This window comes from Camarhynchus parvulus, chromosome 3, assembly GCF_901933205.1.
Source record: "Camarhynchus parvulus chromosome 3, STF_HiC, whole genome shotgun sequence".
NCBI lineage: Eukaryota > Metazoa > Chordata > Aves > Passeriformes > Thraupidae > Camarhynchus > Camarhynchus parvulus.
The window spans coordinates 112,285,275-112,300,848 of NC_044573.1; the positions used below are offsets into that span (position 1 = coordinate 112,285,275).

At 53.6% G+C, this 15,574-nt stretch overlaps 1 protein-coding gene across 2 annotated transcripts in view; it reads right to left on the reverse strand.

The window, feature by feature from the left end:
* Positions 1 to 5,732: 5,732 nt before the first annotated feature.
* SELENOI (selenoprotein I) overlaps positions 5,733 to 15,574 on the reverse strand; it is a 29,145-nt gene continuing 19,303 nt past the window's right edge. Inside the window, exons 6-10 of one of the 2 annotated variants that reach the window (XM_030945264.1) lie at positions 14,776 to 14,884; positions 13,292 to 13,340; positions 12,707 to 12,887; positions 11,352 to 11,534; positions 5,733 to 9,697 (exon numbers count right to left, since the gene is read on the reverse strand). In XM_030945264.1, coding sequence (XP_030801124.1) covers positions 9,581 to 9,697; positions 11,352 to 11,534; positions 12,707 to 12,887; positions 13,292 to 13,340; positions 14,776 to 14,884 — 639 coding nt within the window. In that variant the 3' untranslated portion in view covers positions 5,733 to 9,580. The remainder of the gene's footprint in view (positions 9,698 to 11,351; positions 11,535 to 12,706; positions 12,888 to 13,291; positions 13,341 to 14,775; positions 14,885 to 15,574) is intronic. The other variant, XM_030945265.1, reaches the window with a different exon arrangement.

The following is a 15,574-nucleotide window of genomic DNA, read 5'->3' on the forward strand; positions in this document are numbered from 1 at the left end:
CTCTTCTTTGGTGACAATGATCCCCTCTGCATCCTAAAAAAGAATGGAAATTTTCCTTGGCTCTCGTTTAGTTGTTGTTGATATATTTATAAAAATGCTTTTTGTTACTGTGAAAAACACTAATCTCTTGTTTTAAAATTTTAAAAGTTTAATAGAATAAAATGGTTACAAAAATAGTAACAAAAATTAGAGCAATAAGAATTTGGACAATCAGAGTTGGGACAATAAAGGACAATAAAAAGCAAATATGGACATCCGGATGCTTCCTGGGCAATTCAGCCCGAAAAGCACACATGTTAACAAAGGATTAACCCTTAAAAGCAATAATCTCTTGCACATTCATATCTCATACATGATGCATAAATTCTTTTCAAACAAAGGGTGTTCCCTGATTATTGTCAACTTCTCCTTAATCCTACTAGCGCCTCAGAAACGAGAAGGAGGTGGAAGAAAGTTTGTCTTTTCCAATAAGGAGGCAATAATTCTTTTCTTGGGGATCTAGGTGTTTTGTTGTTGTTATGTCTGTGCAAAGAATTTCTTTATTATCTCATAGCTAGTTCAAAAAAAATCTCACAACATGTAATTTCTGTTTTAACATTATGTTGCAACCTAAAATGATATTTACCACACTAAAAAAGGTTAATACAGTAATATCAATTAATACAACATAGTATCTACAAAGAGCCAACCATATAATATGCACTTTTCACATTACCTTTCCCAGCAGCGCCCAGGTTGATCTTTCACCTTTTTAATTTTCTCTCTGCATGACCTAACGAGACCCTTGCACTCTTCACAAGCTCCCCGCCCCTACTTCCAAAAGAGTTCTCCTGAGTTCCAAGCTCCATGTTCAGCCAGGCTGGTCTCCTCCCCCTCTGGCTCTTCTTTTGATGGGCAGCTCCTGTGCCTTGAAGTTTTCCTTCTTAAAGCACATCCAGCCCTCCTGAACCCTTCTGAAGCGTCACACTTCAACGAGTCCCTGAGAGTGACCTGCCTTTTCAGGGCCTGGAGCACACTTGTTAAAAGCAGCTAAGAAAGAAAGGTGAAGGACAAGTCTTTGTTTGGAGAACCAACGGCCACCCACCACTTTGAAGAGGGTCCAGAAAAGACGCCGAAGAGCAGAGGGCACAGGACTAAATATGGGGGAAAGGGGGTGGATCTGAGGGAGAAGGACCAATGGGAACAGGGAAAAGTGGTGCAGGGGAGGGGCAGCAAACAGAAGAACCAATGGGGTGATGGGGCGGAGCACTGCAGCAAACTGGGGCCAGTAGGGGTTGAGAAAGGGGAGAACATTCTAGAGGATATACATATATGGTGAATGGGAGGCTGGGCTGGGGTGGCACAACTGGGAGAACCAATGAAACTTGAAATATTAACATGTCCCTGCAGAGGCCCATGGGAGGGAGGCTCTTCTCACCCAACCTGAGAGGGAGGTTTCTTCTAGCTTATTTCTGCCCCTCAAGGACTTAGGTGCTGTAGTCTTTGTGGCAGCCTTTTGGGCCTCCACACTCCTCAATTATTAAAGATTGTTTCTGAGGGGACTCTCTGAATCAGTATCCTAAACAAGACAAAGCCTCATCCCCTGGGAGTTGAAGGTTTTGTTGAAGTTCAAGGTTTTGTTGAAACCTCTCCTTACTTCATGGAGAATTGAAAATTTCAGTCAATTCATGGTCACTGTGCCCGGTGTGAAAAATGTGTATTTTATGATTGGCTTTTCGCAAATATTAAAATGAATATTATATGTGTTATGTTATCCTGTATAAATTTTCTTAAGTAGAGTGTTAAATACAGTTTTAAGTTATAATGTTAAAGTAGAAACTATGCCATGTAAGGTATTTTTAAAGAGATGAATGAGGTACTCTCACTGAGATAGCAGCCACAGGACGCCTGAATCTTTCAGAGAAAAAGAATTTATTGCTCCCTTATCAGAAGAAACGAACTTCTTCCTGCCTTGCTCAGCCCTGAAGATGCAGTTAGGATTAAGAGGAAGACGCTGACACTGACCAGACAGAATCCTGTGTTTGAATGGAACTTATGCATCATGTATGAGATGTATGAATATGCAACAGGTTATTGTTTTAAGGGTTAATCCTCTGTTAATGTGTGTCCTTTTTCAGGCTTATTTTGCCCAGAAAAGGTACACAGACTGTCCATAGCTCTTTGTTTTTATTGTCTCATATTGTCCTAATCCTAATTGTCCAAATTTTTATTACTCTAATTATATTACTATTTTTATAACCATTTTATTACTACTAAACTTTTAAAATTTTAAAAACAAGTGATTGGTGTTTTTCACAATGGGTTTCCCCTGATTCTTATCTGTAGGCACTCGACCTTATGGAGTTCCAAGGCCGGTTTGGATGGGGCTTGGAGCCCCCTGGGATGGTGGAAGGTGTCCCTGCCCGTGCAGGGGTGGGATGAGATGAGTTTTCAGGTCCCTTTTCACCGCAGCTGTTGTATCAATTGATGATTCAGTGACATTCAGGAGGTGCAAACACAGGATCGCCTTCCTGCCTCCCCCAGAGCTGCAAACATCCCTGCCCGGGCAGGGCTGGAATCCATCCCTCACCTTCGGGTACCTCGATTCCCACAGCGGGATTCCTGCGGTGCTCCTGCAGCCCTGGGGCTGTCACCAGCAGGGTGGGAGCATCCCTGGGAAGGTGGGAACAGCCCTGGGAAGGTGGGAGCTGCCCTGGGAAGGTGGGAGCAGCCCTGGGAAGGTGGGAGCAGCCCCGGGAGGGTGGGAGCAGCCCCGAGAGGGTGGGGGAACAGCCCCCGGGAGGGTGGGAGATGTCCTGGGAAGGTGGGAGCAGCTCCGGGAGGGTGAGAGCAGCCCCGGGAAGGTGGAAGCAACCTCAGGAGGTTGGGAGATGTCCTGGGAGGGTGAGAGATTCTTGAGAGGGTGGGAGCAGCCCCATGAAGGTGGGAGCAGCCCCGGGAAGGTGGGAGCAGCCCTGGGAGGGTGGGAGCAGTCCCATGAAGATGGGAGCAGTCCCATGAAGATGGGAGCAGCCTCGGGAAGGTGGGAGCATTCCTGAGAGAGTGGGAGCAGCCTCGGGAAGATGGGAGCATTCCCGACAGGGTAGGAGCGTTCCCGAGAGAGTGGGAGATTCTTGAGAGGGTGGGAACAGCCCCATGAAGGTGGGAGCAGCCCCGGGAAGGTGGGAGCAGCCCTGGGAGGGTGGGAGCATTCCCGAGAGGGTGGGAGATTCTTGAGAGGGTGGGAGCAATCCCCGGGAGGGTGGGAGCAGCCCCATGAAGGAGGGAGCATCTCAAAGAGGGTGGGAGCAGCCTCATGAAGATGGGAGCATCTCCGGGAAGAGTGGGAGCAATCCCTGGAGGGTGGGAGCAGCCCCGGGAAGGTGGTAACAGCCCCATGAAGGTGAGAACAGTCCCGGGAAGGTGGGAGCATCCCCAAGGGGGTGGGAGCAGCCTCGGGAAGGTGGAAGCATTCCCGGGAAGATGGGAGCAGCCCCATGAAGGTGGGAGCAGCTCCGGGAAAGTGGGAGCAACCCCGGGAGAGTGGGAGCAGCCCCGGGAAAGTGGGAGCAACCCCGGGAGAGTGGGAGCAATCCCGAGAAGGTGGGAGCAGCCCCCGGTAAGGTGGGAGCAGCCCCGGGAAGGTGGGAGCAGCCTCATGAAGATGGGAGCATCTCCGGGAAGAGTGGCAGCAATCCCTGGAGGGTGGGAGCAGCCCCGGGAAGGTGGTAACAGCCCCATGAAGGTGAGAACAGTCCCGGGAAGGTGGGAGCATCCCCAAGGGGGTGGGAGCAGCCCCATGAACGTGGGAGCTGGTCTGGGAGGGTGGGAGCAGCCTCGACGGAGGAGGGGGGGGCCCGGGGGGGGTGGGGGCATTCCTTAGAGGGTGGGAGCAGCCCCGGGAAAGTGGCCTTCCCCTCCTGGGAGGGTGGGAACAACCCCGGGAGAGCGGGAGCATTCCCGAGAGGGTGGGAGCAGCCCCGGAAAGGTGGGAGCAGCCCCGGGAAGGTGGGAACAGTCCTGGGAAGGTGGGAGCAGCCCCATGAACGTGGGAGCAGCCCCATGAACGTGGGAGCTGGTCTGGGAGGGTGGGAGCAGCCCCGGGAAGGTGGGAGCAGTCTCAGGAAGGTGGGAGCAGCCCCGGGAAGGTGGGAGCAGTCTCAGGAAGGTGGGAGCAGCCCCGGGAAGGTGGGAGCAGCCCCGGGAAGGTGGGAGCAGTCTCAGGAAGGTGGGAGCAGCCCCGGGAAGGTGGGAGCAGCCCCGGGAAGGTGGGAGCAGTCTCAGGAAGGTGGGAGCAGCCCCGGGAAGGTGGGAGCAGTCTCAGGAAGGTGGGAGCAGCCCGCGCCGCCGGCACCCGGTGCGCTGCCGAAACCTATTGTCAGTCGCAATCTTTTAATTCCATTACACCTACCGCAGCAATCCGCTTAGGGGAAGCCGCGGAGAGGCTGAGGAAGGAGGAGGCACGGTTTAAATACACCTAGGCTTTATCCCGGGGGGAAGCGCACGGCCCAGGGCACGGGAGAGGCCGCGGGGCTCCTGGGCTCTGCTCAGGGCTGGCGGAGTAAGGGGTTAAGTTAGAAATATAATTAGTTAAGGTCATATACTGTGATTAGAGCTTAACAAGAAAATCAGTCGATACCATGTGGGGATAACTGAAACAAGGTTGGGGATGACAGCTGAAGTATTCCAAGAGTGCAGGAGCCATGAATACCACTGGCTTCTAAGAATGAGAGGAGGTTTGGAGCAGCAAGTCAAGGAGCCCTGCCAACTTGACAAGGGTGAGGAGTTTACCATGAGGAAGATGTCCTACTTCCTCCCCAGAAGCCCATTGATCCAACTAAAGAGGACAATTGCACAGCCATAATGGATATTCAGCTGATTATAATACAAAGCATAATGATTGTGTATTATGCATCCTTAGAAACCTCTTGGATGTGTAAAACCTTTTCTGTAGAGAGAGCAGGAGTCTGCAACTCCTCCCACATGGCTTTGCAAACAACACCACATGCATCCAGCACTGTAATAAATACAATGTATTATTTATTTTATTACTAAAAATATTAACAACTAATAACAATACTATTTATTACTTCTTTTTAACTTTAATTAGTTCAATAGTTATCTGTCCATGCTTCACTGGCCACCACCAGCCTGCAGCCTCCTCCACTGCTCTTGGGACAGCTTCACACCCCGTCACTGCTGTCACCTGTGTCACCTGTGCTGCTCCCCAGCCCAGCTGTTCCCTCACATCCTGCAGATGTGTTCTGAGGGCTGGAGCCAGGCTGGGAGAGCTGGGGGTGCTCATCTGGAGAGGAGAAGGATCCAGGCAGAGCTCAGAGCCCCTGGCAGGGCCTGAAGGGGCTCCAGGAGAGCTGCAGAGGGACTGGGGACAAGGCCTGGAGGGACAGGAGCACAGGGAATGGCTCCCTGTGCCAGAGGGCAGGGCTGGGTGGGATCCTGGGAATTGGGAATTGTGCCCTGGCAGGGTGGGCAGGCCCTGGCACAGGGTGCCCACCCTGGGTCCCTGGCAGTGCCCAGGGCCAGGCTGGACAGGGCTTGGAGCCACCTGAGACAGTGGAAATGTCCCTGCCCATGGAATGAGCTGATCTTGAGCATCCCTTCCCACCCAAATCACTCTGTCACTTGCTGAATCCATCTCTGTTCACTGCACTCCCGCCCATTCCCTTCTCCACCTTATCCTCTTCACCACGTTCAGCAGAAAGAAAAGACAAACACCAGTAAAAGGTGTGGAAAATTTTATTCTTTACTGAACTTTATTAGTTTTCTGTTTGGCTTAAACACAATAAATATTTCAGCAGTAGCATTGAACAGACTGGAATCCACACCCACTGCAGTACCTGAAGCCCCAGACTCTGGACTCTGGGAAAGCCATCGGGGCCCCTGGGATCACAGCACCTCACTGTGGGCCACTGCCAGCACCAGTGTCCCCTTCAGCCCAAGGGACAGGAGCAGGAACGTGTCCCTGCTGGCAGGGAGGGATGGGGGCAGATTTTGAGGTCTCCAACCAGCTCTGACCAAGTGGGCTCTGTGGGTGCTGTGGGCTGAGGCAAATTACCCCAAAAACTTCTGCTCCTGGGGCAGGGATGGCCCAGTCACTTCCTGGGGACTTCTCCAGCCAGGTCTGACCACACCTGGATGGACCAGAGGGTCTTTTCCACAAGCAAAGAGGTCAGCATAGCTCCCACTGTCACCATGGAAAAGCCCTCTGAGCCCATCAAGTCCAGCCATTGCCAGCACAACCAAGGCCAAAGTGCTGTCCCATGTCCCCAAGTGCCACATCCACAGGGCTTTTAAATCCCTCCAAGGATGGGGGCTCCACCCCTGCCCTGCACAGCTGTGCCAGGGCAGGACAGCCCTTTCCATGAAGGAATTGTTCCCAATATCCAACCTGAGCCTCCCCAGGCACAGCTTGAGGCCATTTCCCCTCGTCCTGTCCTCGTCCCACCAAGAGCAGCCTCTGTGTCACCTCAGCCACTGCTCTGACACAGCTCAGAGGTAGAGGTGGGTACAACCAGGAGGAGCCAAGGCTGGTTTCCCAAAAGCAGCCCTTCCCTAGGGACTTTCCAGCTGTCAGAAGCAGGCATGGATGCTCTCAGGGAAGAGTTTAGGGCCCTCACTGGATCAAACCAGCTCTGACTCCCAGCTGCAGATCCTTGACAGGCCAGGAGGTGACACCAGGCCAGCTCTGTTTAAGGAGCTTAAAGATGTTCCCAGAGCCTCGGGAGCTCCCACTTCCAGTGCACTGCTCCCAGCCCTGGCAAAGCCTTGGTGCAGGGGGATGTGAGCAGAGGCAGCTGCCAAACCCCACTGTGACCAACCAGGGCCTCCAGGAGAGCTGGAGATGGACAGGACACAGGGAATGGCTCCCAGTGCCAGAGGGCAGGGCTGGATGGGATCTTGGGAATTAGGAATTGTTCCCTGGCAGGATGGGCAGGCCCTGGCACAGGGTGCCCACCCTGGATCCCTGGAAGGTTCCAGGCTTGGAGCAACCAATCCCTGGAAGAAGAGACAACACAGATCAGCTCTGGGGCACCAGGCAGGAGGAGCTGAGGAGCCAGGACCTGCCCTCTCCATCCCCAGGAGCACACCCCATGGGAAGTGCAGAGCCCAGCCAGTGACCAGGACAGAACATCCCCCTCAGGGGCTGTTAACCAGGAACACTTTAATACTTAAGACCTAAACCCATGGTGGGCAATAGAAGGGTTGGTTCTCAGCTGCCACACAGGGTTTGGTCTCCTTGTTTCTATTCCCCTCTCAGAATCCAGGAGCAGAAATCACTGGATTTCTAAGAGCCAAAGGAGAACTCCCCTCCCCAGCAGTTGCCTGGGCACGGGGATGGGCTCTGCTCCATCCCTGTCCCCACCAGGTACAAGCCAGCCCAAAGCCCAGCGCTGATTTAAGGAGATTTTTTCTACTTTCAAGGTGCAATAAATTAAGGCACCAAAGAGCCAGAACTCCCCCAGGATAAAGCCTCTGCAGAGGAAGCAGTTCCAGTTTTGGAGAGGGATGTTCTTCCTGTACACCAAGACTTAAGCTCAGACAACTCCTCCCAGCCTCAGCAGCATCCCAGTCCTCAGGGGCCAGTGATGCCCACAGGAAGAGACAGGACGAGGCAAGTGCCAGGTTTGGGAGCCCAGAGTTCAGCTGGAAGCCTGAGGGAACAGCTCAGTTCTTCCCTGCTTGGGCAAACACAAAACTAGACAGAAAATCATCCAACATACACATTTTTCAGTGTTGCCAGCCCAGCTCTGCTATCTGAACAAGTCCCACAGGAAGCTGCATCCCAGCTGAAGATTCCCTCTAATTCCTGTGCGAGCAGGACTTAAATTTATCTCCATAATTCTATTTCATTAAATAGCAGGAGTCAAAAACTCAGGTGCAGCCCAAGTCATTTATCCATGGAGGGCTTTTTTTTTTTCTGTACAACATCAGTAAAATGGATTGGAGGAAGCTACTTTATTAAATAAACTCCAAAAACCATCAGCCCCCTCTCGCAGCCCCGCCACAGCCATAGGGACACATCCAGAGCCTCCCACGAGGGATGGCAGCTCTGGGAAGGGCACAGTTTGCTCCTCACAGGCTGTACTGTGACCAGGGGCTGACCAGGGGTGACCAAGACTGACCAAGGGCTGACCAGGAGCTGCCCAAGCAACCCGTGAACTCACGAGCTCAACCTCAGGCCTTCCAGTCTTGGCATGACAGTGATTCCATTTCCAAAAGAAAAAGCATTAAATAGCAGTTACACGTTGAAGGCTTCCCAGAGCAGGAAGAGGTTTCCCCCGCAGAAGGAAACCGCTCTGACCAAGCTGCCAGATGCCCCACGTTGCACAACAATCAGTGTCTGAAGGAATTTGTTCCCATGGTAGTTCCACCTGCACGATTGGCTGTGCTTGTTCTCTTCCGGATGCAGCCTTTCCAGAGCCTGGGTTTAAGCTACACTCTTCATTCAAGCACAGGTCTTCATTGAATCAAGCCAACGGGAAAGAAAATCAGCATTCAGTCTTCACCACTCCACTCGAAGAAGTCAATTATAAAAACAAATTAAAAAATAAAATCAACGCAAACACATCTCTGACAAGTGGACAGTAAACAAAGAGATGCCTGGATGAGACACGCGGGTGCTGGGGACAAAGAGAGGCAGATCTGAAAGGTTCCCACCCCTGGGAGCATCCTGAAGGTGCACACACGACCAACACGGGGCTCCAGGTGCTTCTCCCAGTGGTGGAATTGCAGTTGGGAAGGGCCAGGCTGTTCCTGGCTGTGGAAAAGGGGCTCAGGCAGCAGGAAAGGACCCACAGAGCCAAGCCACGACAGCAAATCCATGATGGTCGGAATGGGGAGAGCTCGGCTCTGTAGTCTCAGCCACCTTCCATAGCTCAGACCCCATTCCCAGCCTGGGAACACACATGGACACACAGGAACGTGTCAAGATGTGGTCCCAGCTACCACACAACATGCAGAAGCCACATTCCCACTCCTATGTGAAACTGAGCCCTGATTTTCCAAGCTCCCCATTTAGCATTGAACCACAAGCTTTGAGTGTCTTTTTTTCCTCCCCTATATAAAAAGAAAAAAGACAACAAAGGTGCTAGCAAGTGTTTGCCCAAAAGCAGGAAGTCAGGACAGAATGGGGGAGAACTGTCACCATCTGCTCCCAAAGTACCAGCCCAGCACAGGCGCTGTCCAGACAGCAGCACTGGGGACAGCCAGGAACCACCCCCACCACCAGGATGTCCCCCTGCCCTTGGAGGAATCAGCTGCATTGCTTTTGGTGTCAGGCCAAGGTGCTTTGCTCAGGTAAAGCCTTTGCATCCCCAAGCAGCTTTCCCTGAGCAAGGGCCGGAGTCAGAGGCTTCTCTGGGAACATTCAGCTGGTCTAAGGTACAGTAACAGCGACCTGAAAAGGCTCCTCCTCCTCCAGCTCCACCCAAAACCCGAAGCTCGCAGGGATGGAAGAGCAGCAGGAGCCGCCCCGGCCCCGGCCCGGCTGCAGCGGATCCCGCGTGTCCTTGGCCCTGTCCAGAGGATAGTTTGATCTGTGGTGATGGCTGAAGTATTTACAGGTATTTGCAGCAGGTATTTACAGTCCTTCTGCAGCCCGCAGGCCGATTTTCTCCTCCTCTGCTCCCAGTCAGTCCGGAGTGGGCTTCCGTAGGGAGAAGGGCCGGATGTTGAAGTGCCTGCTCAGCTGGCTCACCTGGGGACGAGGCAGACACGGGACTGGGTTATCCCGGATCCCGGGGGGCTATCCCGGCTCCCAGGCATGAGCAGCAGAGCAGGCAGAGCCCCAGACCTGCTCCTTGCTCCCACCAAGCCCCTGCCAGCCACTGTGCCCACCTCACCCCTGCCCAGCCCCATCCCTGTCCCCAGGCACTGGTTCCTCAGGGAACAGCCCTGCTCCCTTCCCAACCTTCCCAAACAACATCTGGGAGCAGGCTCACCCTCTGTTTTTCCCCTCCACAAGGGCGGGAGTTGGGAATGCTGAGCCCAGACTTGGAGGAGGATTTTACCCTCCTCCTTCATTATTCTGTTTAAATTCATTTGATCATCTCAGATGTCTCTATAAAATATTCCTGAATCCATTCAAAGGGGGAGCTGGATAATTCCTGCAAAAGCAGGCTGAGCTTGACACAGTCAGGGCAGAGGCTTTAATCCTAATCATTCTTCCCAAATTCAGAGCAGTTTGGGATAATGCCCCAATCCCAAAGCCTTCAAAGGCTCTTCAGCTCAAAGTGAAGAGGAGCTGGCACAGATGGGCCCTTGGAAAGGCAGAGGGAGGGAAAGAGGGAGAAGAGCACTGGGAATCTCCCAGGAGGGCATGGGCAGGAGGATTACACCACCAGCTCAGCCCCATCTCCAGCTGTGATTCCAAGACCAAATTTATTTAAGCTTCTTAGTAATTCAAATCCTTCTTGCCCAGAAGCCTCATTACACTAATTGGAAAGACAAGGCAACCTGGCTATTACTCCTTGGCTGTAATTACAGCTGGGACACGACTCCACGGGCTCTGGGGTGGAACTGGGGCTCCCAGGGGAAGGGGCTTCCCAAGCAGGGTGTCCCCACTTCAGCTGGGACATGTGGGCCCTTGTCCTCCTTCCTCAGCAGCTTCCCAGTGGGACTCTGGGCTTCTCCAAGTTTGTTCTGTTAATCCAAACTCAGAGGATGAGAAGGAAACCAATCCCTGGATTTGTGCACAGATGGACAGGAGGAAGGGAGGCCCTGGAGCTGCTGTGTTCCCACAGCAAAACCCCCACTCCAGCCTGGCTGTCTCAGCACCTTGGAGACTCAGAGCCCCTTGCAGGGCCTGAAGGGGCTCCAGGAGAGCTGCAGAGGGACTGGGGACAAGGCCTGGAGGGACAGGACACAGGGAATGGCTCCCACTGCCAGAGGGCAGGGATGGATGGGATCTTGGGAACTGGGAATTGTGCCCTGGCAGGGTGGCCAGGGGCTGGGATGGAATTCCCAGAGCAGCTGTGGCTCTGGATCCCTGGCAGTGCCCCAGGCCAGGTTGGACACTGGGGCTGGGAGCACCTGGGACAGTGGGAGGTGTCCCTGCCATGGCAGGGGTGGCACTGGATGGGCTTTGAGGTCCCTCCCAACCCAAATTCCAGGATTTTGTGCTTGGTCTCCCACTCATCTGACACACCCCAGAGGAAGGACAGCCCCTGCCACATCCTGTGCAGGTCCTTTCAACCCCATGCAACCTCCCCAAGCCTCTCACAAGGAATCCACCCCAAATCCCACAGGCTCACAGAACCATTCCCAACCATATTCCCAGCTTCACACAGAGCACTCCCTGCCCCAAGCAGCAGCACTCCCAGCCACAGCCCAGCCCAGGAGGTGTCACCTACCACGACCACGCCGTAGTGGATGTGTGCCAGGGTGAGGAAGGCTGTCAGCAGGTACAGCAGGAGCGTTTCACTGCCTGGAGCCAGCCCAGACACCACCAGCAGCAGCACGGCCGCGATGGGCAGCAGCATCCAGTTGAGGGGCTGGCACCGTGTGCTGCTCATCTGGCACACGATCAGCTGGCACTGAGGGGACAGGGACAGAGCCTGAGCCTGCTGTGGGCTCTGGGAGCAACAGATGTTTGTCCCCAGAGCAGAGGGGATGGTCACTTGTGTGATCTGTGACACTGTCCCCTGTGCTGGCACCGCTGGGGCACCTCCAGTGCTGGGGGCAGCTCTGGGCCCCTCCTGCCAGGACAGACCTGCAGGGGCTGCAGCGTATCCAGGGAAGGGAACGGAGCTGGGAAGGGAATGGAGCCCCAGGAGGGGCTGAGGGAGCTGGGAAGGGGCTCAGCCTGGAGCAAAGGAGGCTCAGGGGGGACCTTGTGGCTCTGCACAAGTCCCTGCCAGGAGGGGACAGCCAGGGGGGGTCGGGCTCTGCTCCCAGGGAACAGGGACAGGCCAAGGGGAAATGGCCTCAGGCTGGGCCAGGGCAGGCTCAGGGTGGACACCAGGAGGAATTTCTGCATGGAAAGGCTGCTCAGGCCTTGGCAGGGGCTGCCCAGGGAGGTTTGCAGTGCCCATCCCTGCAGGTGTCACCTGGATGTGGCACTGAGTGCCCTGGGCTGGGGACAAGGTGGGCATTGGGCACAGCTGGGACTGGATGGGCAGGGAGGGATTTTCCAGCCTGAATGATCCTGGGATTCTGTGAAGTTCCAGCAATCTCTGCCTGGAGCTTTTTGCAGTTCAGAGCTCTGTGAATGACCTCCCTCAGGCACTCAGTGATATTCTGGGGTGATTTTCACCAGGTGGAGCCCCCAGCTCTCTGCACTGCAGCAGCTGCCCTGGACAAGGGGAAATGGCCTCAGGCTGGGCCAGGGCAGGCTCAGGGTGGACACCAGGAGGAATTTCTGCATGGGAAGAGTTGTTAAATATTGGAAAAGGCCCAGGGCAGTGGTGGAGTCCCGTCCCTAGAGGGATTTAAAAATCCCCTGGATGTGGCACCTGGAGCAGGGGTCACCTTGGCAGTGCTGGGGGACAGTTGGACTCGGTGGTCTCAGAGGGCTTTTCCAACCTTAACACTCCCATTATTCTACCACTAGGCAGCTCTATTAAATTTTGACCAAAAATTTAGTCCTCTCATTTTAAGTTTATCCCCAAAAGGAGGCAGGAACTCCTTTCCCATCAGCTCACAGCACATGTGAAAACTCAATTTAACCACTTCTCCAGTCCCTCAAGCATAAAGCAGAAGCTCTTACAGAGATGTTGGCAAAGGCTGTTCCAACCATGAAATAGAAGAGCCTGGGCTGGACCTCCAGGATGTCAGTGGGGGACAGGAAGATCCAGGTGGTGCACAGCAGGAACAGCAACACCGGGGACACCAGGGGCAGCAGGATTTCGTACACAGAGTGGTGCTTCAAGGTGTTATTCTTATAGGCCCTGAAACACAAGCAAAGAAAGGAAAATACATGGAATCACTGAGGAATCACTGAGAAATCCCTGGTGCTGCCTGCAGTAAGTGCCTGAAGGAGCTCCAGGAGAGCTGCAGAAAGACTGGAGTGATAGGAGAAGGGGGAATGATTTCCCACTGCCAGAGGGCAGGGATGGATGGGATGTTGGAAAGTAGGAATTCTTGGTTGTGAGGGTGGTGAGACCCTGGCACAGGGTGCCCAGAGCAGCTGTGAGCTGCCCCTGGATCCCTGGCAGTGCCCAAGGCTGGGCTGGACAGAGCTTGAAGCACCCTGGGACAGTGGGAGCTGCCCCTGCCCATGGCAGGGGGTGGCACAGGATGAATTTTCCACCCCCTTCCCACCCAAACCCTGCTGGGATTCTACAAAACTCACTTGTAGAAGTTGTACAGGCTCATGGGCAGGGTCACAGTGAGGGCACAGGCTGGAAGAGAAAAGTGCCACGTTAGTGCCCCAGGGCAGAGGGGACGCCCCATGCACCCCGAACAGGAGGCTCTGGCTGGGCTCTGCTTTAAATTCCCTGCACCAAAAATAGCTCCTGGTGCCCCAGGAATAGCTCAGCACATTTGGAAGAAGCTGCTCTCAAGTCTGGCCCAAGAGCTGTAATTAAAAGTTAAAGTCTGCTGTAAGTTGAAGACATTTCCATTTGAAAGGGCTGCATTAAGGAGCTCGGGTTTGTGCTTTAAACAGTGACAAAGCTTAATTATAACACAACTCTAATGAGATACGAGTGCACACTCCTCAAATGACATGGAGTTTTCACAAGAAAGACAATTTGCTGTTTCTCTGGCTGTGTGCAGACATTTCCAGTGGCCACGTTGCCAAAAAGTTGTCATTTAACTGGATAAATGATATCAAGCACCCAAATAACTGAAAAATCCTGACCTCAAATCAGAACCACCAACACTGTCCATGATATTCCAGCACAACTCCTTCCCTGTTTATGCAGCAGAAGGTGTGTGAGCAGAGCTGGAAATATTCCTGCTTTAATAACCCAGCTCCTCTCCCCCGTGTTGGAACTGGGCTCAATTTCTCATATAGGAAAAGCACATTCATTATTCATGGTAAGTCACACAGCTGGCAAAGGAAAGCTGGGAACATCTACCTGATAAAAGTGCAAGTACGTTTAACACACCAATTAACTCAAAATTAGGCAATTACAAAGAACACCCGAAGGGACACAGAAAATAAACCGAGCAGAACTTGTGATTTAGGCAATGGCATTGAACAACATCAGCTCAGCTCTACCCTTTGCAGTGGCTTATTTTGACTGACCACAGGAGAGCGAGGCTGGGCCTTTATTTCAATTTTAATACTATTATTATTATAATGATGTAATGTTCAGGTGGGTGGATGGAGGGCAGGATCCCCAAACAGCAGAGCTCCCACCCACCTCCATGGCTGCAACCTCCCTCCCACACAGTGTTTGGGCTCTGGGGTGAGAGGGAGCCCCAGAGCAGCAAAACAAAAATGTCCTGACCCCCCCAAACCAGCCCAAGGCTGGGGATGCTCCACTGAGAGCCAGATCCCACCATCCCCTGCACACTGGGCTTTATCCCCTGGAAACTCTGGGTTTACCACACTGGTTTTACCCCCAGGCTCTCACTGACGACAAACTAAGCTTGTCTGGAGTGAAGTCAGCCCAGGCAGAGCAGAGTTAAGTTCTCCACAATAACTCTGCAGGAGACAAGGCTGTTTTGAAATCCTGGGAAAGGTTTTCAGGCTGTGAGAACACCCTCAATTAGTCACTTCAACAACAGCCCGGGGGCAGCAAACAGAGCAGTGTTAGCAGGTCATTAGCAGGGGGTTTGGGAAAAAGGTGACGTTTAAAAGACAGGCTTCAACATGGAGTTTCTTACCAATAATCATTGCAGTGAATAGGTCTCTATATAAGAAATTAAACAGGAAAGGTGCATACCAGGCCTCAACTCCCACAAAGGCTGTCACTATGTAGACAATTGAAATGGTCTGAAAGAAAGCACAGGACAAAGCAGGGGTGAGAAATGAGATGGGCAAGTCTGGCAGCACCTGGCTGGCAGCACCTGGGCTGGCAGCACCACACGTGTGCCGGGCAGCTCCAGGGAAAGGAAGCTCTAAGCTATGACATGTTCAGTCCTACCCACCAGCAGGAAGGAGAAAAATAAAACAAATCCACAAATATCCCATGTTACCAGGTGTAGGAAGGGTGAGCTGCTGAGCAGGGATTGGATTGGGAAGTGCCCGTCCCCTGTGCTGGCACTGCTGGGGCACCTCCAGTGCTGGGGGCAGCTCTGGGCCCCTCCTGCCAGGACAGACCTGCAGGGGCTGCAGCGTGTCCAGGGAAGGGAACGGAGCTGGGAAGGGAATGGAGCCCCAGGAGAGGCTGAGGGAGCTGGAAAGGGGCTCAGCCTGGAGCAAAGGAGGCTCAGGGGGGACCTGGTGGCTCTGCACAAGTCCCTGCCAGGAGGGGACAGCCAGGGGGGGTCGGGCTCTGCTCCCAGGGAACAGGGACAGGCCAAGGGGAAATGGCCTCAGGCTGGGCCAGGGCAGGCTCAGGGTGGACACCAGGAGGAATTTCTGCATGGAAAGGGTGCTCAGGCCTTGGCAGGGGCTGCCCAGGGCAGTGGTGGAGTCTCATCCCTGGAGGAATATAAAAACCACGTGGAAGTGGCACTTGGG